General features: G+C 42.2%; 2 protein-coding genes across 4 annotated transcripts; one reads left to right on the forward strand and one right to left on the reverse strand.

Annotated features, from left to right (window-relative positions):
* Window positions 1-585: 585 nt before the first annotated feature.
* On the forward strand, window positions 586-20,919 carry smarcad1a (SWI/SNF-related, matrix-associated actin-dependent regulator of chromatin, subfamily a, containing DEAD/H box 1 a). Of its 2 annotated transcripts, none has more exons than XM_061817914.1 (25): window positions 586-1,009; window positions 2,041-2,164; window positions 2,246-2,366; window positions 3,014-3,080; window positions 4,509-4,591; window positions 5,230-5,296; window positions 6,065-6,159; window positions 6,265-6,390; window positions 6,958-7,036; window positions 7,128-7,768; window positions 8,738-8,934; window positions 9,007-9,097; window positions 10,525-10,624; window positions 10,977-11,036; window positions 11,198-11,273; window positions 11,344-11,479; window positions 13,379-13,510; window positions 13,701-13,796; window positions 14,652-14,769; window positions 14,849-14,964; window positions 16,266-16,454; window positions 16,753-16,871; window positions 17,638-17,820; window positions 18,535-18,644; window positions 19,989-20,919. In XM_061817914.1, the coding sequence occupies exons 1-25, from the start codon at window positions 913-915 to the stop codon at window positions 20,048-20,050; spliced, it is 3,285 nt and encodes a 1,094-aa protein (XP_061673898.1). In that variant the 5' UTR covers window positions 586-912; the 3' UTR covers window positions 20,051-20,919. The 2 variants fall into 2 exon arrangements, with proteins under 2 accessions (XP_061673898.1, XP_061673899.1); XM_061817915.1 differs by having other exon boundaries at window positions 587-1,009; window positions 2,044-2,164.
* prf1.5 (perforin 1.5) lies at window positions 20,456-25,575 on the reverse strand. Of its 2 annotated transcripts, none has more exons than XM_061817917.1 (5): window positions 25,287-25,575; window positions 24,865-25,121; window positions 24,519-24,790; window positions 22,965-23,106; window positions 20,456-22,883 (listed from the first exon to the last, which is right to left on the reverse strand). In XM_061817917.1, the coding sequence occupies exons 1-5, from the start codon at window positions 25,375-25,377 to the stop codon at window positions 21,996-21,998; spliced, it is 1,650 nt and encodes a 549-aa protein (XP_061673901.1). In that variant the 5' UTR covers window positions 25,378-25,575; the 3' UTR covers window positions 20,456-21,995. The 2 variants fall into 2 exon arrangements, with proteins under 2 accessions (XP_061673901.1, XP_061673900.1); XM_061817916.1 differs by having other exon boundaries at window positions 24,865-25,175.
* Between the last annotated feature and the right edge of the window lie 330 nt (window positions 25,576-25,905).

Consider the following 25,905-nt stretch of genomic DNA (forward strand, 5'->3'; position numbering starts at 1 on the left):
TCATTCAAGTACGACTGCGCAACTGCTCGTTTGCATAGATTTTAAAAAAAAGTATTCATACAACATAATTACGATTTACATCAATAAATATTTTTATACATTGCTTTGGGAGAGCCAAAATTGAATATATTGAATTCTCATAGGCAGACGACAGTGGTGGAAAAATGTATTTTCTGGACTCAATTTTGAGTACTGTACTCCTTTACCGATACAGGATGTATCATATAGAATAGACGATAGTTCCTAAATATGTTCCAGCTGGACATGGAGCCGAGTGGTTAATTTATTTCTTTGCTTTGACAACAGACTTGGTTCGCATGTCTACACACATCCGGTCTTTTGGCCAATGAGAGGGCTCACTTGCCGCGCGACGAACACAGTATGAACCAATGACGTGTGAAATACATTGTTTTGATAGTTCACACGACGTCATTGATTTAACATATGAATTAATTGTGTGTATGAATAAAGGTATTATTTAATGGTCTGAAAAATAATTTCTGTGTGTTCTTAGGCTCACCCCGCAGGACTCATTGGAGAGATCACACACATCCGGTCTTTTGGCCAATGACAGGGCTCAATCGTATCTCATTGGCATGCTACAACACAGCCGCACGTTAGCGGGAAACCGGCGGCAGTATCCGGTCTCCAAGATTTCTTGTTTCCAGCCAGAATCGCTACGTTACAAAACCACCACCGTCTTTCAAAGTTACCTGACGAAATTCTTTCTAGAATCCCTGACAGTTTTGAACCGGTGGTCATTGCTGTCAGCGTCAGGTGGGCTAGCTAAGAAAAGAAAGTTGAGCTACCGGCTAAGCAAAATAATAATAATAATAATAAAAATACACCCGCTTCGAACCGGAGTCGGGGAAAAAAGATTTATATTGCCAAGCACGAATTAGCCCTGGCAACATGAGCCAGTTCAACTTGGAACGCTTCCGTTTTAAAAAGTCGTTCACGTGCAGGGTGCAAAACGCAAGTTCGGAGTCTGAGAAAGAGAACAAGCCGGGTGAGTAAAGTCGATGTTCGGGGCTAGCTTAACCGTAACTGTTAGCCAGAAATGTGGAAAGCATGCTACATATTTACGTATGCGTCAGCGTGTGTTGTACTTCGAAGTTGCTAGTTATATGCAATACTTGTGACCTAAGCATACATAATTATCTAGTCAGTGTGATTATGTCACTGACCCCTGCATCGGAGGTCACGCAGGTTAGCTGTGAGGTTTGCTAAATACAAGTGGTAACAGTGTGCAACACAAGTAGCATTCAGAAATGTCAACAAATTCATTTGTCAGCACTTTAAATATTCTGCTATGTGTGTAACATTGATTTCATTTAGCATTATCGGGAATTTAAAGTGTATTCTCATGCAGCAATGTGATGAAAGTTCAAGTTAAAGTTCAATGACTTTGAAACTGGTAAAAATGCACAGATTTCGTAATCCAAAAATCATTGGGGATGCGAGGGCTTGTCCCAACGAAGGCACAGGGCAGAAAGAAGTAGTAGTTTGGTGATCAAGAATTTAACGATTTATCAATGCATTGACATAGAGAAGCATGGATAACGGGAGTCTTCGACATGAACGCATATACACAGCATTTGTTCTGAAAAATTGTCTTTTAATACAGTATATAAAGCGCCGATCAGAGTCAAAAGTCCTCCAACGAAGGATTCCACATCAGTCTGCACCTAACACAGAGTTTCAGAAACTCGAGATGTTAGGGCACACGAAGAAGGACATCAAGTCGCTGCTCAGGCTGTGTTATGATTCAAATTCATCTCACCCAGGGTCGGCCGAACTGGTGGAATGCATATTGCTTGCTGACAATAAATTATTCACTTTGTTTTCATCACTGTCACCGTCCCCATCACACCTCAGAGGAGCCCTGCTTCCATACACCGTAGTAGATTTGGACAACGATAGGTGACAGTTTGCACCTATCAGCTGCAATAAAACACAGCCCATGATGCGCTTTCTCCATTTTACGTGCTGTCATTTGACTGACTGTTTGTTGGGATTTTATCTCTAAATTTGTCCCAGCAGCCCGGCAAATGGAATCCGCCAAATCTCGTTCGGCAAAGTCCCAGGCCCGGGGAGTGTTTTTTGAAGACTCTGAGGACGACAACGAGCCACTGAAGAAAATCTCCTTTTCGAAGAAACCCAGGTTTATAACGTCCATCTATTGATTCGTTTCTTATCTTCTAGCCGTTAATTCACTTATCCTGCGTTGCCTTTTCTTCTCCAGGGAACCTGTGGTCCAATCGTCTACAAATGTCACAGGGGATGAAAAAAAAAAGGAAATAAATCAAAAAGAGTCCAAACTCGCAGAAATGTTCCCTCAGCTTTCAATGAAAAAGATCTCAGAGGTGGGTTGATGTCAGATTGAAACAAAGATCAGTTTTTTTTTCCATTTGTAATGTTATTTAACATTTTTATCGGTCTTTTGTCAAAAGCCTCTTAACCTTTTCCTTTATCTGATAATTCAAATGGGACAAAAACTTGCCTAGATGGCATTGTCAAGGTTGTGTTCCCAGATTATCAGTCAAGCGGAGAGTCTTGGGAATCAGTTTGGTTAGTTGAAAAAGCTACAAAATTATGAACCACAAAAGCATGTCCTTGCCACAGAGTTCAGAATTGGAGACAGCTAAATGTAGCAATGGCGATGAGCACACGTGATTACTCTTTTTGGGGGGCTTAACTACTTTTCAGATGACTCATAAATCATGATATTTGTATTGTAGATTACAAATCTAACAGTGTCTTAAAAATAATGTTCAGATGCTCCTGTGTCATTATTGGCGAAGTTTATCAGGTTCGCCACACTGCGTGCATCAGCATTAAATATAATTTACTATGGCTCAATTTGCTTTTGGAACTAGAAGTTGCAAATGAATTACCCTCACGGCGATCAATACATTTGTCTGAATTTGAGCATTATCTTTCCAAAGGCCATGTTTATAGATCTTACTTATTGCAGCAACCGAATTTGTGACAGTATGTATCGTTTTCACAGGTTGTTGAGACTACAAGCACACTGGACGGAGCTGTTGCCGCGTGTTTGCTGATTTCTGAGGATGACGGTATGAACAGAGTTGCATACCAGCCCAATTTTTACTCATATGTACATCTTAAATAAATGACGTGACGCCGGGCAGGCAGCAAAATAACAAGAAAATATTGAAAAGTGGAGCATAAAACGTCAATGACAATATTTCAGGGTAAAAATCATTGTGGTAGCGTGAGTTCCTGATACGCATGTGAACATGTTTGGTACTTTTCTTTTCCCTTTCCTCATTTTTTTTTTTATGAACAATAGACTGCACACAGACTGGGGGTGGACTGTGTCCAACCATTTTTCAAATGGCCATTTTTTGACCTTTTACCTTGGAAAACAAGCAGCCTCCCCACAACTTTTGACCGGGGATGACTCTGTAATGGAACTAATGTAGCTCAAGTGCACAGAGGTGTCGTTTTTGTCTTGATTGTGGTTCATGAATGCATAACGGCCCAAGTCTTGTACTTTAATAGAGAATGTGACAGTAATGTGAGATTAGTAATGTAATAATGAGTTAGTCAAAAGAGCCAGGGACTGTCGTCCTTGCGCTACGCGCACACAAGAATGCAACTTCCCTTCCCGCAATGGGTACTGGTTAAACACCGTAAGGATTTGATATTGATTATGAATATGATTGATATCCTCTTTCATACAGTTTTTTTAATTCCATGATTTTCCCATCAGCAACACATACACTCAGTTTCTGTCATCTACCAGTAGTGAGTTTTGATGTTGAAATCCATATGGATAAATGTTAATCAGTGAGTTTCTATCATGAGATAGATATTGGTGTGTGAGAATTTGTTGTTGTTGTTGTTGACAACTGAATATTTAAGTTCTGGTGATGGTGGTACAAATTTTTATAATTCACTCACATGGATATTATATAAATAGCGTTTTATCTGAACCAAAAATTATAAACATGAAATTTTAATATTTACATGGAAGTCATATGGTACAGTTTGTATAATGGAGATTAGTATAGATCATTTTTCCATTTTTTTTAATTATTATTATTTTAGAAGTCCAAAGTGGCTATGATTTATCCATCCATTAAATTTCTGAGCCGCTTGTCCTCACTAGGCTCGCGGGCATGCTGGAACCTCTCCCGGCAATCTTCGGGCAAGACACAGCAGGGTACACTCTGAGCTGGTCGGCAGCCAATCGCAGGGTGACATATAAACAAAGAACAATTTGCACCTACGGGCAGTTTAGAATCTTCAATCGAACTGTGTTTTTTGGGAAGTGAGAGAAAACCAGAGTACCCGGAGAAAACCTACACAGGCATGTGGAGAGCGTACAAACTCCACAAGGGTGGATTTAAATCGCGGTCCTCAGAACTTTGAGGTTTATGAGCTCACCAGTCGATCACTGTGTTGCCGGCATAATTTAATATCGTTAAAATCCGGTAAAGTTGTGTCACTGTTAACAGCCTCTTTATTTCTTCCTCCAGACAAAGATCGTGTCAGGAAGACAGAGCATGATGAATCTGACAGCTCACTGGAGATTGTCGAGGATAGTATGAACCAATTAGAGGTGAGGTAACAAACACTACAATTACAGTTATAGATGCTTTTTTTTTGGGGGGGGGGGGGGGTTGAAAGAGTACTGTTAATGTTTAGTTTGTCTTTTCTTTCACACTGATAGTATATAGAATTCCCACTAATGCCCTTTGGCTGAAGTTATTCTTTGTCCTGGATGAGAACAGATATTCACATATACTTCAAGGGCCTGATTTAAAGTTTTCCACTTGTCAAAATGGGCTCAAACAGTGCAAACAAATGTAGGACACACACCAAGTGTTATATTCCTTCTACCATCCTGCTGGTTAACACGACCACAAGCACTCTCTATTTTTATAGAGCTGCTATTCTTTCAATCTGTCTTCCAAATGACGTGATTTTAGTGTGTCGCATTGCTCTTATTGGATTGGTTTTACTCTCTGCCCCCCCTACATGTCCCATCGCCAAATTACCACTTATTTTATGATGTTGTCTTATTGTGTTTGCTGAGGGTGAATGTGCTTTTAGACCCTCAAAGGGCAATTAAATACCTACACAAGAATTTAAAAAAGGCCAAGTCTGAGCAGGATTTCTGTAAACCTAGATTTTATACACTTATCTCTCGTACCATCTGAATGTGTAACAACAGGATATATTGTATTCTGTTAACAGGTTGTAGGGAATTTGAGACAACTGGATGACACTGTTGATGAATATCTGCTGATTTCTGAAGAAGAAGGTATGAAAAGTTATACGCCAGCCCAATTTATTTAACACACAAGGTGTATTTCAACAGGAAAATATTGAAAAGAGCCGCATAAAACCGGATTACAGCATCACCGTCACTACTTGAGTGTTCTTGTTCTTTTCCTGAACGCTCAGAAATATTCTGACCTTTCAGACCTCACCGTTTGGTGGGCCCCTGCTATTTGCAGTGGATAGGGACCAACGCTGATTGCAGCTAGCAAATTCATGCAAATAATTAATGAGGCAATTATAACCGCCCGTAGTAATAGTTTAAACCATAAATACAACACAAACGATGATCGCAAAAGACTTGAGATTTCAAATATTTATAGACATTTTCAAACCAATAAAAATGTACAGTGAACATCTTATACCTACATGTAAACATAAAGTTCACATGTACAAACCTGTCCATACTATTTGTCCTTATATAATAGTCAGTGTAATAATGTAAGGACATCCTGTTTATTTTTCTCTGGCTTCATTGTTATAAAACATTTTTTTTATAACTCTGCTGTATTCTGCTCCCTAATTACTGCATGGGGACAAATCTTTCTCGGCCTGAAAATTAGCGCATTGTCGCCATCAGGCAAGATTCTGAATGGCACTCTCACAAACACATTTTTAGCAGTAGGGGGATAATAACTTACTTGGTTGCTTTTTTTTAATCCTTTTTTTTTTTTTACATTTCTATACAAAGCCAGCCAGTTAAAGAAGGGTCATTGATCAGTGCCGTTTCCTTTTTTGTTTTTATTTTCAGACACTGATTATGCCAGAAAGAGAAAGCCGGATGACTCTGACAGCTCACTGTGCAGCGGCGTGGCGCTGCCCTACAAAAGGAAGAAACAGTCGCATGTAAGATAAATGCTCCAACTATGATTACTGCCACCTTTTGTCGTAGAAGCTACATTGTCAGTGCTGATGATTGCCTCCTTTGTGTCTCTGGTATTGAACAAGCAGTCGTCTGAAGCTGAAGATGAGTTCATTTATAATAATCAGGATGATGGAGGAAACGAACCCAGTTGGGAGAAGCAGGAGGCCATGGTCAGAAAGCTACAGAAAAAGTTTCCCAATCAAGACAAGGAGGTAAAAATTTATATGTATATCACGCAAAAGGTGTGAAATGCTTTGTTACAGTACACAGGAAAATTTCTACAGTTGAGCAGTCACCCATAGAGAATGCTGCCACTTTTGGGGGATTTGAAGCAATTTTTTTTTTTATTTGTTAAAAGCTGTCCTCTGTGGTAAAGTGGTCAGTCGCACATTTTTTCCCCCGTTTTTTTTTTTTTTTAACTTTTCTTTTTCAGGGGGAAGTGGGTGCCAGTGGCAAAGCACTTATAGGTGATTCATCCCCTCTAATTCCATAATTTTGGGGGTTGAGGGAAAAATAACTCACTATAATTATGACAGGTGTCAATTACCTGTAGATTTTTTTTGGGGTTGCGGTCTGGCTCAGACCCATAGTTAGAAGCCTATCAGAATTATTTTTGTGCGTGTGTGATGATGCAGAACCGTTTAAAAACTGATCACTGTATCCCCAAATAATTCCACCCAGAAAATATGCAGTCATATATGTAAGCGATAGTGATGGATGTTTGGTAGATGTTGGGTTGTGTTTTGATGTGACCCACACGAATGTCCGTCTTATTGTAGGAGCTGCGATCGGTGCTTCAGGAGCACAACTGGGATGACGTCGAGGCTCTGCATACTCTACAAATATTCACTGGCACAGGTCCCGACACATCTCACACACATTCTCATCTGTCCTTCACCAGCATCATATCCTACTCACATGATGCAGAGTGTATTTTTCCATCTCACAGATGAGACCGATTCCAGCTCGCCTAACTACAAACCTAAGGCAGGCCACCATTCCAAGAGCAAGGACAAGTCTTTAAATAACCAACGCAAGGTTCACCGGCGTGGCTCTCGTGACAGCAAAACGGATGCCAAGGTTAACAAACATAAAGATGTGAGTGATACTGACAAAAGTTCAGACGCCACAGTGGAGAGTGATGATGATTCAGTTGAAGAAGTGAGCAACCATCCCACCTCCACCCTCTCATCATGGATTACAAAAGAGTCGTTCTACTCTGTCAAGAGAACTACTTCATCTTACCAAAAACCATCCTGCTCCTCCTCCTCCTCCTTGTCGTCCGCCGCAAAGATGCTGTCCAGTTTTGCAAGCGGGACCGGTGTGGCCAAGAAGCGAGCGGAAGAGAGAACGCGCACAGCCCGCGCCGCTAAAGAGCGCCTGAGCTCCGACGACGAACAGGATGGGGACTTGAGCAGTGAGTTGGAAGACTACGATGAAGCCTTGACAAAAACGGAAGGAGTGAAGGAAGAGATCCTTAAGTTCTTTCAGGAGGCCACCATTGATGAGCTGGCACTCATTTCTGGGTGTTCTGTCAAAAAAGCTAATAAGATCATAGAGCTGCGACCTTTTAAAAACTGGCTGAGCCTGGTGAGAAATCTTGCAGTTTTGTTACTGTTGTTGCTAAGCATGCATGCCTGAAAATTCAAGTGCATTTCAATGAATTATAATGTGGAAAATTCTTATTCAGAAATCAAAATCACTGCACTCAGTGAAATATTTCATAGTTTTGTATTTAATTTTGATCATTGTAGCTGGTTATCATCATGCAGTATAATGGCATGTTGAGGACCCCGGTATGTGTTTTGCATGCAAAAAAATTTTGGATCTTTGCCTGATGTTGCACATTGAAGTTAGTTTGAAAACAGTTTATATAATGAGCCTTGAATATAAATAGCTTAAAACAATGTATAATGTGTATCTTAAAACACGTTCTAATAATTAAATGGTTAACCGACACACAAGTCTAAAATCAAATCAATATCATCAATATAATGTTAAACATTAAAGTAATGCATTACCTTATGAACACAAGTGACAAGTACAGGTGCATTTAAACAAATGAGGATGGCATTGCAAAGTTTAGATTTTTAGTACAGTGGTATCTCTACTTACGAAATTAATTCGTTCCGGAAGTCGTTTCGTAACTTGAATTGTGTTTTGTTAGAGAAACGCATTTTAGTTGTAAATAGCCTAATCCGTTCCGTTTAAGTTCGTGGAATCCTGGGCCATTTTTTTCCTGTCGTGTCCTGAATTTCCTTCGTAACGAGACAAATTTTTTTCCAGGGGCGGTTTTCCTAACTTCAAATTTTCCTTAGTAGAGACGTTCGTAAGTAGAGGTACGACTGTTAATTATAACAAGTGAAAGTTATTAAATGCATTGGATACTTTTTAGAAGCTGGTTCCTACTTAGTTTTACTGTTTTTTTTTTTAATTGCATCATCAAAATAAATAAATACAATTCTTTGTGTGTATAAATGTGAAATATAAGACCAGTCACGGGTCCAAATCAAAGTTGTTCATCTATTCTCACTATCCCTCCTTTCTTTCACTCTCAAGACCAGTGTATTCCAGAAGAACAACGGCCTGTCGGAAGACCTGCTGCTGGGCTGCAAAAGTGTTCTCAAGGAGCGCACCATTGTACGGGGACTCATGAGCAAATGTGAGACCATTTCCTCCAAGATGGCCACGCAAGTCAGGGAAGTCATGAGGAGTGGCACGGGAGCAATGCAACAGCCCAGGCTGCTTAATAGCCAGTGAGTGGCCTGCAAAATGTCACCTAATTGCTTTGTTATTCCTCACGCGAATGAGCTACCTTTTTCTTTCAGGCTCCAGTTGAAGCCCTATCAGCTAATCGGTCTGAAATGGCTGGTGCTCCTCCACGAGCACAAACTGAGCGGTATCCTTGCTGATGAGATGGTGAGACTTGAGCCCACAAAAAGAGCAAATGTAGCGTCGGTGTTGATCATGTGGTTGATAAACAGAAGTGCATCCCTTGGAATTTTAAAGGAGGCATAGATTTAATCCTGTCCACACACAAGCCAACATAATGAAAGAGATTCACATATCTAAATATAAAAAGGGGCATAACAATACAAGATAAATTATCAAAAAATTGGTTGTCCACAGCACATGCGGGATAATGTCCATCTTGAGCAGGTTGTTTTCGTATCAATGCACTGGGAGATAACTTTAGGCTGGCGGCACGGTGGAGCATCCTGTAAGCCATTGGCCTCACAGTTCTGTGGTCCTGGGTTCAATCCCAGACCCGCCCGTGTGGAGTTTGCGTGTTCTCCCCTGTGGCTGCGTGGGTTTCCTCCGGGTACTCCGGTTTCCTCCCAGATCCTCAAAACGTGCAACATTAATTGGACACTCTAAATTAATAAAGTAAATAAGGTGCGGCTGTTTGTCTCCATGTGCCCTGTGATTGGCTGGCAACCAGTTCAGGGTGTACTCCACCTCCTGCCCGTTGACAGCTCGGATAGGCTCCAGCACTCCCCACAACCCTCGTGAGGATAAGCGGCAAAGAAGATGGATGGGTGGATAACTTTAGGCTGCATGTATAAACTCCCAACTGCATGCTCATATTTCTGTCAGCTGTTTAGAGTCGGAGGGCAGCAATAAAGAGTTCTTTTTTTGTTTGTTTGTTTTTTAGGAGACAAGGCAAGTTTTACGCAATGCACAATTCTTGTACAAGGCCATTCAAAGTGCTTTACAACTACAGTTGCAAAAAATGACAAGAAATAAAAGGATTCATAAAACAAAAGAATTAAACTAAAAGCGGCAAGTGCAGATCATGTTTTTTCAGTTACAGCTGAGTCAGCGCACAGGTCCAGCAGAACTGTAACTAAGAGTTTGCCTGCATCTGTGTTCGGGCCAATCTCAAAGGCAGATCTGTCTCAATGTTTTGATGGGCTTAAAACCTGGTAAGAAAGCAACAAAAGCATCATTAGAAAGGGGAACGTCAATAAATTGTTTGGATGGTAATAGCATATACCATATCCATGAGACATATGGACTGAAAATCAATTTCATGACATTTACATGCCAATTATGTACCTTAGTACCCGGTGTTGTAGTCACTCAGACTCATATAATAAATGTGTTTCCATGGCAAGCGTTTGTGTCCAGACTGGGAAGGTTTTTTTTTTTTTTTTTTTAAACAGCAAGGACCGGCCCAATCATCTTGAGTTGTTTTAAAATAAATGTGCAGTATAATACCATGAAGTGTAGTCTGATGTAATGGGTGTTTTTTTCCCCTTTTTTTTTTTTTTATTTTCATCCCCCTGATATTTATGTTTTCATGGGTCATATAATGATCCTAATCTGCCTGTTTTTCTACTCAGGGTTTGGGCAAAACCATCCAGGCGATTGCCTTCTTGGCCCATTTGTTCCAGAAGGGAATAAAAGGTCCTCACCTCATCACCGTGCCCTCCTCTACACTCGGTAACACACACACACACACACACACACACACACTAAAAAATTGAGGGAGGGTTGAAAAATTTTGCCCAACTCCTTACAGTTGGAAGAAAGTGGAATGATTGATGCTGATTGTGCAGGTATTTGATGTATGAACCACTACATTAGTTTTTCATCAAGGTTGTGTTAGTCAACTAATTGAGTCCATCATGTACATATTGTACCTGTCAATGTAACCAAAAGAACCGGACGGATTATATTTAAAATGCGGAAGAGAGCTCTAAAACTCACCCTTGTCACACAGAATTTACACATAAAGTTCAAACATATGTCCACAATACAGATTTTTTTTTGTTTTGTTTTGTTTGTTTTACAGATAACTGGGTTAGAGAGCTGAAAATGTGGTGTCCCACTCTGAAAGTGCTAGTTTTTTGTGGTAGGATGCTTTATATTTATATACCTTTTCATATCTGTTGGTGGTTTGTGCAGTGATACACTTCTTTCTGTTGGTGCTTATGACATTTTGGGGCTTGGGAAATGGTCCCCAGTGCCCATTTTTAGTACTTATTAGACATTATGTGCTTTTGTCATGTACAGGATCTATGGAGGACCGCCACTACCTCAAGCATGACATCCTCGATGGCGCCGTTGAATTCAATGTCCTCGTCACAACGTGAGTTTCCCAGTTTGCAAAGACCCCGTTGTACAAGTGCGGTCCTCAACGAACTTCCCTTGTTTTACAGGTACACCCTTGCTACTGGAAAACACAGCGACCGGCGTCTGTTGCGCAAGCTCCCTCTTGTGTACGCCATTTTCGATGAGGGTCACATGCTGAAGAACATGAACTCTCTCCGCTACCGCCACCTCATGTCGGTCAATGTAAGTTTACCAGTTTTCTTTAGTAGTGAATCTCAATTGGTGGTCTGCAAAATAATTTGCATTAGATCAAGGCATATCATTTAGAAATGTGTATACCTACAAATAGGGACCAGCGATCTAGAAAATTAAACAAACAAAACTAGTTGGGAAAATTAAAATATCTGATGATTGTCATTATCATGTACGGGTTGTGTCTGAAGAGTTCCAGCACTGGCATCACAAATGCTATACGTATATTTAAAACGAAAACTTCAATCTACAAATTTTCCCCTTCGACGGAATCCCTATAGATCAGGGGTGCTCAATGCATCGACTAATCGATTGCGAGGCACTCTTGGTCGATCGCGGGACGGCGTGCCAAAAAAAAGAAAAGAAAAAAAAAAGACGTCAGCCAATGTTCCCTCTAAACTGCACGCGTGCGGAATTGTGCACCGCTGACAATTCACATACGTTCTGTAAAAAATGAAAAGAAGCCACCACTGGTTTCTTTTAGACAGCACAAGGAACTTTCTCTAAGAACGACCGCTGCTCCGCCACACTCTTTATCGTAGTTTACCTTACCCCCCGCTCTTTAAGGCATGGACTCATAATTACAAATGTTACATTACTTACACAGCCCATCAATGTGTTTTATTATGACAGCGTCTACCACTGTTGCTTTAGTTAGCAACACAGTCTGGGCAACGTAGAGCAAAGACGAGCTAGAGAAGCTGTTCATGTTTACTTTCGATATTAATGAAGAAAGTTAAAAAAGAAATGCTGTTGTTTTAAGATGCAATGACTGTCGGAATATGTGAATAATCGAAGAAAAAGTGGTGAAACTAGCCGAGATTTTCTCTTTTCCGAGTGGGAAAGGTCTGGTCTGAAGCCAAAGTAGAAAGTGGCAGATGAGATGGTGTGTCATTTTAAAAGTCCACCTTGGCAAAGACTGATCAAGGATGAAAGCACATACAATACACTGCACAAAAAGCTAATTCTGTATTTTATATATAGGAGGCAACATAACATTAACCTTAGAACTATTTGGGAGCAGCATCATCATCATCCCCCCCCCCCCCCCTATTGTCGCTAGCTCGTGATAGGCTGACTGCTTAAAAAGTAGATCTTGGGGTAAAAAAGTCTGGGCACCTCTGCCATAGAGTATAACGTACTTTCCCAGTCTTCTCTGCCACGCCTTCATGCACTCCTGGAAGGATTCTTTTGAGATCCTCTGTCATCATTGCTCTATTGATGTCAGCCACGGTTTGAAAACTAGTACCCTTGATGATGAGCCACTTGGAGAAGCAGTCATTAGTTGTCATGTGAAAAGTCATACTGCTTCTAACGCTCAAAGAAAAAACAGCAGACTCTCTTTCAAAAACTTGTTGGTTAATTGTCTGTCCCACCTTAAAAGGGAAAAATTATCGTTTGGTTTTGAAATATATCTTTTGAGACGGATCCTGGAACTTCTCTGTCACGTCACATCCTCAGTGCACACGTGCAGCATTTTTACCTCCTTTGCTGTGTACTCATGTACAGTTGTAAAGGTGAGGAAAAGTAACCTCTCCAAAATATAGTACATACATAGAAGTTTGTGGGGTGGATAAGTCACTGCTGCTGAATCTTATGTTCAGCACAATTATTTTTTTTCCATTGGGTTGCTTTTTGTTCTATGCATAACAATGTTAGTGCTTTTTTATTTATATTTTTTTAATGTTTTTTTTGTGGGGGACAGGAAAATTTGCATCTCCTCTGTTTAGTCGAAATAGAATTTCTGTGACTATGGTTTTGTACCTCAGTATTAAACGGATTGAAAATTTCAACAAATAATTCCTTTTGCGATTTAGAGCTGTACGAGGTTCTATTGTGCCTTCAAAACTGACGCCATTTATTCTTGTCAATCTCTCCTCCTCCTTTCAGGCGCAGCATCGTTTACTGCTCACTGGCACGCCTTTACAAAACAACCTCTTAGAACTGATGTCACTGCTCAACTTCATCATGCCATCCATGTTCTCGAGCTCCACCACGCAGCTCTCCAAGATGTTTTCTAAGGTATATCTCAGGCATTTCTGTGATGAACATACCACACAGGATTCAAACAGATGGTTTTAAAAAAAATATATATATATATATATATATATAATATATATATATATATATATATACACACACACACACACACACACACACACACACACATACATACATTGTGTTTTGCTTCTTCCATGAATGTTATCTGTAGAAGTCCCACGAGGAGCAGAGTCAGTTTCAGAAAGATCGCATCTCTCAGGCCAAACGCATTATGAAACCTTTCATCCTTCGAAGAGTTAAGAATGAGGTAAGTCATTCTGGTCTCAATCAAGGACCTCCAATGTAAAGATATTGTACTTGCAGTTCTTTAACATCAAAATATAGTTTTTACAATCTGCTAAATTGGTCAAATTTTCATTTATTCAGCAGAGTCATTTAAAGACATTACAGGGTCTCTGTGGTTTCCACTTTATGTTGGTGATAATTAGTGTTTGTCATTCCAAGTGATACGTTCAATGCAGTATTCTTTTGGAATTACTTGGAAATGTTATGCATGGTCCAAGGAACAACACGTTAAATATTGGTACATTTAGATTTTTTTTTTTTGCCTCCCTCAATTAATATGCTTTTTTTTCTTTCTGTTTTTTAACGATTGAACCAATGAATCGCTACTAAAAGGCCTTCCTGTATAATTTCTGTACTTGTTTGCTTTCCAAATTTTGCTGGAACATTCTGTACCTTTCTATAACTCAAGTATTATCCATCCATCCATTTTCTTTTCCGCTTATCCTCACGAGGGTCGCGGGGAGTGCTGGAGCCTATCCCAGCACTCACCGGGCAGGAGGCAGGGTACTGGTTGCCAGCCAATCGGAGGGCACATGGAGACAAACAGTCGCAGTCACAATCACACCTAGGGGCAATTTAGAGTGTCCAATTAATGTTGCTTGTTTTTTGGGATGTGGGGGGGAAACCGAAGTGCCCGGAGAAATCCCATGCAGGCACGGGGAGAACATGCAAACTCCACACAGGCGGGGCCGGGATCGAACCCGGGTCCTCAGAACTGTGAGGCCAACGCTTGACAGCTGATCCACCGTGCCGGCTCAAATATTATCTTTGGGAAAAATCAAGTGATGTTTGTATTTTCCATTCACCTCATTCCCAGGTCCTCAAGCAGCTGCCTGACAAGGAAGAGAAGGTGGAGTACTGCTCCATGAGTGAGAAGCAGCAGGTTCTCTACCAGACGCTCCTGAAAACAATCAAGGATTCCACCAACAGCGACAGTAAGCTACGTTTGTCACGACACGCACACACACACTCAAAGTCTTAAGGTCGCACTGACCTGTTTTGTTGTCCTCACAGGAGCCGAGTTGTGTAATGTGATGATGCAGTTAAGAAAGATGGCCAACCACCCTCTGCTTCATCGACAGTACTACACTACAGAGAAGCTCAAAGCCATGAGCGAACTCATGCTAAAGGTAAGCGTATACCCGCCCGCCAAGCGTATTTTTGTACGAGGGCTGGGCGACTCAACGATTTTTGTCGCTTAATTTGAGTATGTCAGGCTGTCAGCTTCCATGGTTCAAAGTGTGCCTCCACTTATGTGCATTGCCGATTTAATGAGTTTTCCAACGCCGCCGGAGACTATTTTTCGAACATAAGAGCAGTGAGTTCAATTTACGCTAAAAAGCACACAACATGGGAAGAATCATTTCCAAAATTGTTTTGCTTAGGACAAGAAAGGAGCCCAGTGGAAGATTGCAAAAGACACGGTGCCGATTTATTCATTGCAACATCAGTTATTTTTCGACAGGCTGGAAACCTTTGACCTGAGGTTTGTGCTAGAGATGTACTGTATTGTACGTGTTGAGAATGTTATGGCTAGAGATTTCGGACACCGTTGGAAGAGGGTCTGAGAAAAGGATGCAGCGTCCAGACTGGCAGAATGCAAAAAGAGGTTGCCAAGTAATGAGCCGGAGAATAGCGTAAAGTTGGCTGGGAACAGAATGTCGAACAGGGCGGGGCAGTATTTCAGAACTTTAACTCGAATTCACAAATTAGCTAGATGTACTGAACTACCAGAATTTCCGGCCTATAAGCCGTGACTTTTTTCACACGGTTTCAACCTTGCGGTTTATGCGGTGATGCGGCTAATTTGTGCTTTTTTTTTCTAACGGCAACAAGGGGGCACTCTAGCAGAAAAGGTAAGAGTGAGACCGGAGGAATATATGGAATATATGTGTCGAGGCGGTGACTACCGGGCCTGTTAGCGCTGTGCTAGCGTGTTACTGCAGCGCGTCTCTGTGATTTTTACCAGTGTTTTTTTTTTTTTTTTTTTAACCTGTCCTGTTAGTGCGGCAGCGCTAGCGTAAAACTTATTTCTGTTTACAGTCTTTCTTTGTAAATATCTCATGTTTCAATGACTGTTTCAATGTGGGCACTTGCGGCTTTTACGCAGCTGCGGTCTATGTATGTCGCAAATGGTATTTCCTTTACGAATGTACTGGGTGAGGCTTATAACCAGGTGAGCTCTGTTGGCTGGGAATTACGGTAGATCAAGAATGTTAACCTAGAAGTGGTGTGGTGGAGTCCGGGACCAGCTTCAGAATGTTTTTTTTTTTTTTTTGATTGTCACTTGCTTTTTCTATTGGCAAAGGGGAAAAAAATCGACTGGAATTACAAATCTGAAGAAACAAGACCGTATTACCCACCCCGCATTTGTACCAAAGTTTTGGGTCATGTAAACCAAAACTGATAAGATTCTGTCCTCCTATGTCAGGAGCCAGCTCACCACGACGCAAGTGCTGCATTCATCCAGGAGGACATGTCGGTCCTGTCTGACTTTGAGCTGCATTGTCTGTGTCAACAATACTCTTCCATCCGTTCCTACCAGCTAGAGAAGAGTCTACTCCTCGACTCTGGGAAGTTCCGTTGGCTCACCGAGAGGCTGGCGTCACTCAAAGACAAGGTTTACTGAAAATTGTGCCAACGCAATCTGTTCCGTGAGGCTGCTTAACACAATTTGTATCACAAAACAGATTTGGTGTAGTGAATTATCTCCAGGTTTACACCGTTGTCATAAAACCTTTATTAACTGTAAAGGAACATCTTAAGGAATATCTTAACATTCTTAACCGTCGTGTGACTTTGAATGTTCTGCTCTTTGCATCTGTGTGTGCAGTGTAGTGTTTTATATTTCTGTATTTCAGATGATCACACAATTGGTGGTTTGAATACGCCTCATGGTATTTCTTTCATTATAACAGGGAGACAGAGTTGTTCTCTTCAGTCAGTTCACTATGATGCTGGACATCGTGGAGGTTCTGATGAAACACCTCAAGCATCGTTACATTCGACTGGACGGCAACACGCCAATGGCAGACAGGTCAGCTCACACGATTCCTTTGGGCTGCGCAATATTTTTGTTTGAGCATCCTCATCCCGGTGCACGTGTGCGCAATAATCAGTCACCTCGGCAAGGTCCGCTTCAATGTTGGGAGTGAATGAACGGTAATATTAAAAGTGACCAGCAGAGGGACCTGTTCGGACATGGTCAAAGAGTAAAAGACAGGAAAAGCAGCACGTACACGTTTTGGCTACCCAGAATGAAACAAGCTCCCCGTGAGGTGCATTCAGGGCACTGCGTAAGTGGGAAGGAATGTTTTGTAACAGAGGGCATAATTTTAAAAACGAGTTCACTATTTCTGGAAGTGACGTGAACTTTGAACAAGTTCGCATAGAAAATCAACATTCCCAACTCTGATCCTGTATTAATCCACATCGCAATATGTGTGTTTCTTTCGGCTTCTCCCTTTCGGGGTCGCCACAGCGTGTCATCTCAGATGAACGCATATATATATATATATATGTTTGGCACAATTTTTACACTGGATGCCCTTCCTGACGCAACCCTTCTCAGGGAGTGGAGGCCCCCAGTGGGATACGAACCCACAACCCCTGGTTTACCAAACCAGTGCTCTAACCACTGAGCTACGGGGCCACATTGCAATATATATCACAGGTTTTTAAAAAATTATATAATTTTTTTTTTCCACTATCGTGCAGCCCTACTATTTCTACAGATGATGAGTCTGAAATAATATGCAATCCAGTGTAATGTAGTGATGGGTATTTCTCCTTGTCTTTCGCAGAATTGGGCTGATTGACGAGTTCAACAACGACAGCGATGTGTTCGTGTTCCTGCTGTCCACCCGCGCCGGTGGGCTGGGCATCAACCTGACTTCGGCTAACGTTGTCATCTTGCACGACATCGACTGGAACCCCTACAACGACAAGCAGGCCGAGGACCGTTGTCACCGCTTGGGTCAGACCAGGTATGTATAATAGGTCACATGTTGAGAGCGTTTAACCCACAAGTATTTCACATTTAGTGCAATGTGTCCAAATGAGCCATTTTTCATTGCAAATTGAGGGGACATACCGTAATTTCCGGCCTACAAGCCGCGACTATTTTCACACGCTTTCAACCCTGGGGTTTATGAGTGATGGTGCTAATTTGTGCATTTTTTCCTAATGGCCACAAGGGGGCACTCGAGCGGAAAAGGTAAGAGTGAGACCGGTGGAATATATGTGGCGAGGAAGTGACTTTTACCGGCCCTGTTAGTGCTGTGCTAGCGTGTTGGTGCTGCGTTACTGGCGTGTCTCAGTGATTTTTACTGGTAAGTTTTATTTTAACTGGACCTATTACTGTTCGCGTTAGCACTAGCTTTAGGGCGGCGCTAGCGTTAAACTCTTTCTGTGGACCGTCTTTCTTTCTAAATATCTCGCGTTTCAATGTGGGCACTTGCGGCATTTACACAGCTGCGGCGTATGTATGTCGGGATAACCTCCAGCACGGGGGCACTGCTAACAATCTGTGGTGTGTACCCTGTTTTAAACCCACTTCACGCTAACTTTGAATTAGACGGGACAAAGGATCATTTTGCAGAATGTAACACTTTTTGTTATGTACTACTAGACTATGTACTACGCTAATGTAGAAAAGAAAACACTGAATCCCATCCCCCACCCTCTTGTTTGTGTGTCAGGACTGTGCAAGTAATCAAGCTAATAAGTAAAGACAGCATTGAGGATGGGATACTGCAGCTGGGCCAGAAGAAACTCAAACTTGAGCAGGACATGACAACCGCTGAGCAGAGTAAGGAGTAGACATGTACACGTACACAGAACCATCACACTTACTTGCGTTTTTATGGTACTACGGTCATCAAGAGGATGTTTGTAAACAGACTTTTTCTTCAAATAGTGGCCTCCATTGTACTTTGTGATTAAAGAAATGCTGCCCCTTGATGACATGATACTTTTAAATGATCACAATACATCTGCATGTATGTGTGTGTGTGTGTATGTATGTATATATATATATATATATGAAACAAAAAAGTATGACATTTTTACAGTTACAGTGATGGCTCGTTTCCTGACCACAATCCGTTCCGAGAAGTGTTTTGTTCGAAAACTGAATCAGTGTTTCCCATTACAATGAATGGAAGCCTAACAAAAATAGCCCTTTTAAAGCTTTTTTTTTTTTTTTTTTTACTTTTCCTGATAAGAAACTGCATTGTAGAAATACATGTATAGTTTAAATACTTTATATGACAAATTAATTTAAGAAATATATTTATTTTTTGCTTAAAATATATGCTTTAGTTGTAGCGTACGCTGGGGTGGGAGTGCATTGTATCTGTAGCGACTTGACCGACCCCCGGCCTTGTAAACTTTTTTTTATTAACAAAAGTGCATCGTAACATTAAACAAGAAACTTGCCTTATTTGGAGCCACGATTGGGGGCTAATAAAGTAGTCCTCCATAAGAGGAAAACTTCCGGGACACGTCTGTGTACAGAAGTTGCGTTATACAGAATTACAAAAGTGCGCTGGTAGCGTCGCGCGCATTACGTTATTTCCAGGTTTTTCGGCGGCAGGGGAATTCACAACAAAGTGCATTGTGGGTCAGCTCGTCTGCCGGCACGCAATATGTTATTCTCGGGGGCGTTCGAGTACCAATTTTCGTTCGAAAACAGAAGCAAAGAACCGAGAACCGAGGCCTTACTGTATATGCTTTTCTTGGAATAGCAATATGAGATAATACATGCAAGTGAATTAAATATCACTTGTTTTTTAAAATGAAAAAAATAATTAAAATAAAATAAATCTTGTGCCTGGCAATTGACTGGTGAGGTCAGCTCGAAAAGGGTCAGTTACCCATTATAGGAAATGTATTAATCCAATAATAATACAATCTGTGGTTTTAAACAAATCATTTATATGAGTTTAATGTGCCACTATTTGATGAAATGGGCAATTGATAACAGGAAGTCAAATGATAAATGATGCACTTGAATTGAATTCAGTTTTGCTCCAGCCAGTTAGAATGCATTTTTCACAAATACAAGCCATTTTTGATTGTCATTGTAAAATGGGCTGCGTTTTATCATCCTGACATGCACATGAAATGAAAGCCCGTCTTTTTATGTTTGTAGGTGACGAAGGGGCCATACCTGAAGATATGGCGTCTTTGCTCAAAGCGTCGTTGGGGCTGTGACACATAAATCTTGAAACTTGGCCGACAAAAACTATTTCATTTAGTTCAGTGATCACAGTCAAGCTTGAGTTTTGGCTCCACACACACTGGAACACATTTGAAAACCATCTGCTGACCACATGTATATATTTTATTTAAAAAAAAAAAAATGGAAGCTGATTTTGATTTCCTCTGTGGACTGGTGCCTCTTGTGCCTAAATGACGTTTCACAAATACTTGGCGTTTACCCCTCAATCTTGATATTCTTTTGATACACGGACCAAAAACCCTTTTGTAACATTTTGTCTTGACCGTTGATCACTTTGTATATTCATTGAAGCGTTACTCTACTGCCATCATTCAAGCAAGACTTTGCCAGGACTCTCAAGGTCAGTGTATTTTTTTCAGCACGGCAATGAGTATAAGTTTCAGCAAACATAACGTTTTTTTTTTTTTTTGAATACCCTAAGATGTCCACTGGCGTGGGTCGCCATTCCATTCTTTTCTACACAGTCATCGCCCATTCTATAATAGTTTTCTAAACAAAAGAATTGGTACTTTCTTCAAAGTCACCCAAATAGTTCCTAAAAGGAAGAAAAAATGTCTTGTTACCTTCCATGGCAAAATTGAAAAGAGCAAAATTATCCCAATAGATTATGCACTCAATTTTATCGTTGCCTTTGTTAGGCATATTTCTGAAGCTTTGGAGGTGGTGATGAGTCGTGGAAACAGCTGCTACATCCTTGTTATGTATGTGTTCTTAATATGTTATAAAGGTTCATGGTACCTTTTACAGCATTTGAAAATGTCATATGCATATTTGTGTTCTTTTTTTTGTGTCATTTTGAATTGATTACCTTAAATAAAGACAAACATGTTTGCGTAAATAACATGGTGATTTGGAACAACAAACCTGAAATGTTTGTACAAACCAGGACCATACTTACTCTCTGAGGTTAGGTTTCTATAATGTGTAGTCTGAGGGGAATTTCATGTAAATGAGCATCAGGATCCTGTTCAGAGTTGCTTTATTGAGAATTTTGAGGAGAATATAAATATCCCTGGCCGATTTATGTCATTTCTTTCAGTCTCGGAAGATGGACTTGCCATTTTAAGATTTATTGCACATAAAATATATTGACTTGGAGGCCAAACTGATCACCAAAAAATCTAGATCATAACATCGAGCCACTATAGGATGATAAAGTCAAAGTCTAAAGTAGACGGTATGAAAGGGAAGTGATGTGGTTGCTTCTATAGATGAGCATTGTAGTGTTTGTTTTACTCAGTAACTTGGACTCTACCACTTGGACAAATCCTGTGACAGAAGAGTCTCTGCTAGGTTGAAGGGCAAAGTTTATAAAACAGTGGTGAGGTCGGCCATGATGTACGGATCAGAGACGGTGGCACTGGAGAGACAACAAGGAAGCAGAACTGGAGGTGGCCGAAATGAAGATGTTGAGGTTCTCGCTTGAAGTGAGCTGGTTGGATAGGATTAGAAATGAGCTCATTAGAGGGACACCCAAAGTTGGATGTTTTGGAAACAAGGGTCGAGAGAGCAGACTTCAGTGGTTTGGACATGTCCGGAGGCGAGGGAATGAGTATATTGGTAGAAGGCTGCTGAGGATGGAGCTTCCAGGCAAAAGAGCGAGAGGAAGACCAAAGAAAAGGTTGATGGATGTTGTGAGGGATGGCATGAGGACAGTGGGTGTTAGATAGGAGGATGCACGAGATGGGCTTAGATGGAAAAAGATGACGCGCTGTGGCGACCCCTAACGGGACAATCCGAAACGAAAAGAAGAACTAGTAACTTAGACGCGACCGAGTGTCAAAAAAACTGATCACACTTTTCTGCAAAACGATGTTGCTTGGTGGGTTATCATGCCGACTGTTTCGAGGAAAATCTCAGTTCTAATTAAAGAACATACGACCATCAACTCAACAGTAAGACCCGATGAAACCGGAACTACTCGGCAGTTGGGGAGTACCGTCCACACCTGAAGCCCGACAAGTGAGCATCGCACTTGATGCTGTATGAAAAGTAGAGGACTCCTTTCCTCAACTGACAACTCAGAGAATGAGTTCCCCGCTCGGGAAAGATGATACAAACACCTGCTTGGTCGTTGTAAAGGACGTCTCTGTCCCAGACTTCAAATCTCAACTCCTGCCCCACCTCTACCGAACCGAAGTAATAGGTTGCATTCCAAACTGGGTTGTCGTCGTCCAACACTGTAGCCGTCTCCTCGTAGATGCCGTTGTAGAAGATCTTCACGTAGGCGTCTGTTTTGGTGAAGGTATCAGCCTTGAGACTGGCGGCTCGGTGGATCTCCAGTTTGAGAGCGCCGCGGCCTGCCCGCAGCGGACAGCAGTTGTGGTCCAGGTTGGGGGTTGGGGAGCAGTTCTTGAGACCCAGCTGGTCTCCCTGAAGCTTGTTCTCTTGAATGTACTCTGAAATGATTGCCCTCAGATTAGCGCTGATTTGAGAGTCCTCCACCAGATGGTGCAGGGGGAAAATGGCGTAGGAAACCACGTCCGGGTTGTCTTGAAGGCTGTTCATCCAGCTGTGGTAGGCGTCAGAAGGGTCCTGCTGGTAAAGAATGTCTGGAAAGTATTTCTCCCCTCCAGTGACCTCAATCTTATGGGTCATGAAGCCCTGATAGAAGCCCATGCTCATATTGCCCTTCATGAGCATGTCGCACTTGTTGGAGTAGGATGCATTGGCAGGGAGGAAACCCAAGGCCATCCGGAGTTCGGCATTCAGGCACTTTTTGATCTCTGCCTCTGAAAAGCCCTTGAGTGTGGCCAAGCAAGTCCGGAAGGCTGTGATCCGTCTCACTTTACCACCAAGTTGAACCTTGGAAATTGAATCAGATCAAATTTTAGTGGCTACAAGCATTCCGAGACGGCGGACTGTATAGCCTTAACTGCATCTGACCTGGTGGATGTAATGTGTTCCGTATGTGTCGATCAGCCGTCTGTACAGCGCTCTGCTTTGGCTTGTAATCGTGTTCCGCGGGAGTCCTTTCAGATGCTTTGTGAACGCTGCGCTCAGCTGGGGGTGGTCAGCCAGCCTGTAGCTGAAACAAAAAGGGGAACTGGAAGTTAACAAAGTGAAAATGGCTCTTTTGTTCCCCCGTTGTAAATGTTTCAAAGTTTGAACGTTTATTTCGTCTTTCATCCTGTAGTCGCAAGGAAACACAGTCCGTCAGTCTATTTCCTGTACTGGTTGGCCTCATTAGGATCGGGGATCAGGTTGTGCCTATGCCAGTGGACTTTGGACCAGAGGCGGAGGACCACACCCTGAACATGTCTCCAGTTTTCAGTGAGCTTATCATGCATGTTTTTCGGAATGTGGGAGGAAGCTAAAATGCAAATCCCACCCAGGAAGGCCAGCGCCGAGATTCGAACGCCGAACCTTGTGCTAACCTGTAGGCAGACGTACTGTACTATTAATTTAGTGGTTACCAACATTTGAGCCAAGGGACATATATTTTACAGTGGATAAATCTCACAGCACATCACTAAACGTGTGCCACAAAAGTATGCAGTACTGTATAATGAAATAGTATTGCCAATTTACTTCAGTAATTGAGCACCAAGCTGTGCTGTTGTGCTCATGGCAACTGGTGAATGCGCAGGTCAGTTGCACTTTGAAGAAAGATGCATCGTTCAAGAAAAGAAGTCGGTCCAATGAAGTGAAATTGCCTAAATGGCTTGCAACCAGTCCAGGGTGTTCCCCGCCTCTCGCCCGAAGTCACCTGGACGAGGCAGTATAGAAAATTAATTGGTGGATGCCTGAAATTTGATTAGTTACCCACAGTACACCTGATTATCCCCCCCTTGCATATTAGTTGGGAATCACTACACTACCGTAATTCCCGGCCTACAGAGCACACCTGTTTATAAGCCTCACGCAGTACATTTGTAAAGGAAATACCATTTGGTACATACATACGCCGCAGCTGTGTAAAAACCGCAAGTGCCAACGTTGAAACCCGAGATATTTACAAAGATGGTACACAGAGAGTTTAACGCTAGTGCCGCGCGCTAACGCCATGCTAACAGCGCCAGTGAGGGAAAAAAAAACATGGCGGTAAAAATCACTGAGACACGGCAGAAACACGTTAGCGCAGCGCTAACGGGGCCGGACCGGTAAAAGTCACTTCCTCGGCACATATGTTCCACCGGTCTCACTCTTATCTTTTCCGCTCGAGTACCCCTTTGCGGCCGTTAGAAAAAAAAATGCACAAATTAGCTCCATCACCGCATAAACCGCAGGATTGAAAACGTGTGGAAAAAAAATTGTGGCTTATAGGCCGGAAATTGCGGTAGTTTTAATAAACAATCGTGAGCCGATTTTTTTTTTTTTTTTTAGTTTTTATGTAAGTTTACATTTTGCTTTTTATCGCACTCGTGCGGAGATATTACCGCTGAATTTAATTTTAATAGTTTGTGAGCACAGATGGGGTACGTTGTTTTGTTTTTTTACCTGTAGTAGGTGCAAGTGATTTCGTGTATGGCAAAGGTGGCCCTGTCCACGTTGTGCTGCGAGCGAGCGAACTTGGCCAAGTCCGAGCGGCTCCCTCCCAGCACGACCTTGCCGATCTGATCGAGGCTCAGACCCACGCCCCAGTTGTTGTTCACTAACGAGCTGGAGCTGCGCAGCAGGGAGTCCACCGAGTGGTGGAGGGCACTAGAAAGCTCCTTGCTGCAACGGCTGAAGGGTCGCCAGTCAAGCACAGAACTTGGGAGCTTCTGAATCTGTTCATTGCGGGGAGGATAAAGGACACTTTGGAACAAATAATGTTGAACGGGCGCAATTCGGCAGTAATCACCTGTCCTTTGTGGAAGCGATTTGGACACAGTGTGCACGTGTTGTTGTCAGCCAGATGACCCTTGACATTAATGACATAAGCCCCAGTCCGACGCATCCGGACCACGTCGAAACCCTCCCCGGCGAGGTTGTAGCCGGGCACGAAGGGGGCTTTCTCGCACTCTGTGGCGGAGCCGAGCCGACACGCTCGGACCCTGCCGACCTCCAGGATGACCGGCAATGCCAACAGCAAAGAAACCGAGATGCTTCTTTGGGATTCTGGCATTGTTGTGGAGCGAATTGGTACTCGGTGAAGGCTCTCGGTATCAGATTCTAGGCATTCCACATTAAAAAACTGGAGCTTTTAATCCTACAGCAGATGTTGTGAAAGCATGCTCGAAATATTTCCAAGATTTTATCCTCAGAAGGAAACTGCTCACTTACCTCTTTTGGATTTTATTGTTGACGTTGTGCAGAAATGGTCCAAAAATTCCCCTTCAGAGTTCTGTCTTTGTCCTCTAAGCCTCGGTGGCATCAGCAACAAAGCGACAGTGTAAACTCTCGGTCCTGCTGCACATTAAGGTGCAGACTGGGAGAGGGTCCGGCTAGCGACACGGTTTTGTCTGTGATTCGCTGTTTGGAAAAACAGCAAGGAGGGAAATCATAGCTCTGGGCTTTTCATCTGTCTCTCTTGTTTTCTTTAGTTTTTCTCTCTCTCTTGCGCTCTCACCCCTTCCGGCTGTTCTAATTTCCTCAGCGTGAGACGGTTTGTTTTCATGTTCAAGATCGGCTTCGCCTCGCTCACAGCTGTGTGGGGGGAGGGCGATTCTTTTTATTCTCCCCGGAGCAAGATGCACAAGTCCACGTTTACTGGAAATTGATGTGCGCGCGCAACGAGGATAGCCGTGCGGTTGTCCGTGCAGCGGCTGAGCCTGCCTGTCTGGGTGCTGATAAACCTTACCATAACCATGAGGTCACTTCTGCCAATGTCTATTTATGCATGTGGGCAGAAGGTTGTTTTTCTTGGGGGGCAGACAGGGAGCAGCAAAACCACACAAGATAA

This window comes from Syngnathoides biaculeatus, chromosome 4 (assembly GCF_019802595.1).
Source record: "Syngnathoides biaculeatus isolate LvHL_M chromosome 4, ASM1980259v1, whole genome shotgun sequence".
NCBI classification, from domain to species: domain Eukaryota; kingdom Metazoa; phylum Chordata; class Actinopteri; order Syngnathiformes; family Syngnathidae; genus Syngnathoides; species Syngnathoides biaculeatus.

Bases quoted from the DNA above. Each gene is read 5' to 3' on its own strand.
- smarcad1a (XM_061817914.1), top strand. From the start codon at position 913: ATGAGCCAGTTCAACTTGGAACGCTTCCGTTTTAAAAAGTCGTTCACG. The intron at 6,160-6,264 runs GTAAGATAAATG...TTGAACAAGCAG, and splicing joins AAAGGAAGAAACAGTCGCAT to TCGTCTGAAGCTGAAGATGA. The intron at 11,037-11,197 runs GTAGGATGCTTT...TGTCATGTACAG, and splicing joins GAAAGTGCTAGTTTTTTGTG to GATCTATGGAGGACCGCCAC.
- prf1.5 (XM_061817916.1), bottom strand. From the start codon at position 25,377: ATGCCACCGAGGCTTAGAGGACAAAGACAGAACTCTGAAGGGGAATTT. The intron at 25,176-25,286 runs GTAAGTGAGCAG...TGGAATGCCTAG, and splicing joins AACAATAAAATCCAAAAGAG to AATCTGATACCGAGAGCCTT. The intron at 23,107-24,518 runs GTAAAAAAACAA...TTTTTGTTTCAG, and splicing joins ATCACTTGCACCTACTACAG to CTACAGGCTGGCTGACCACC.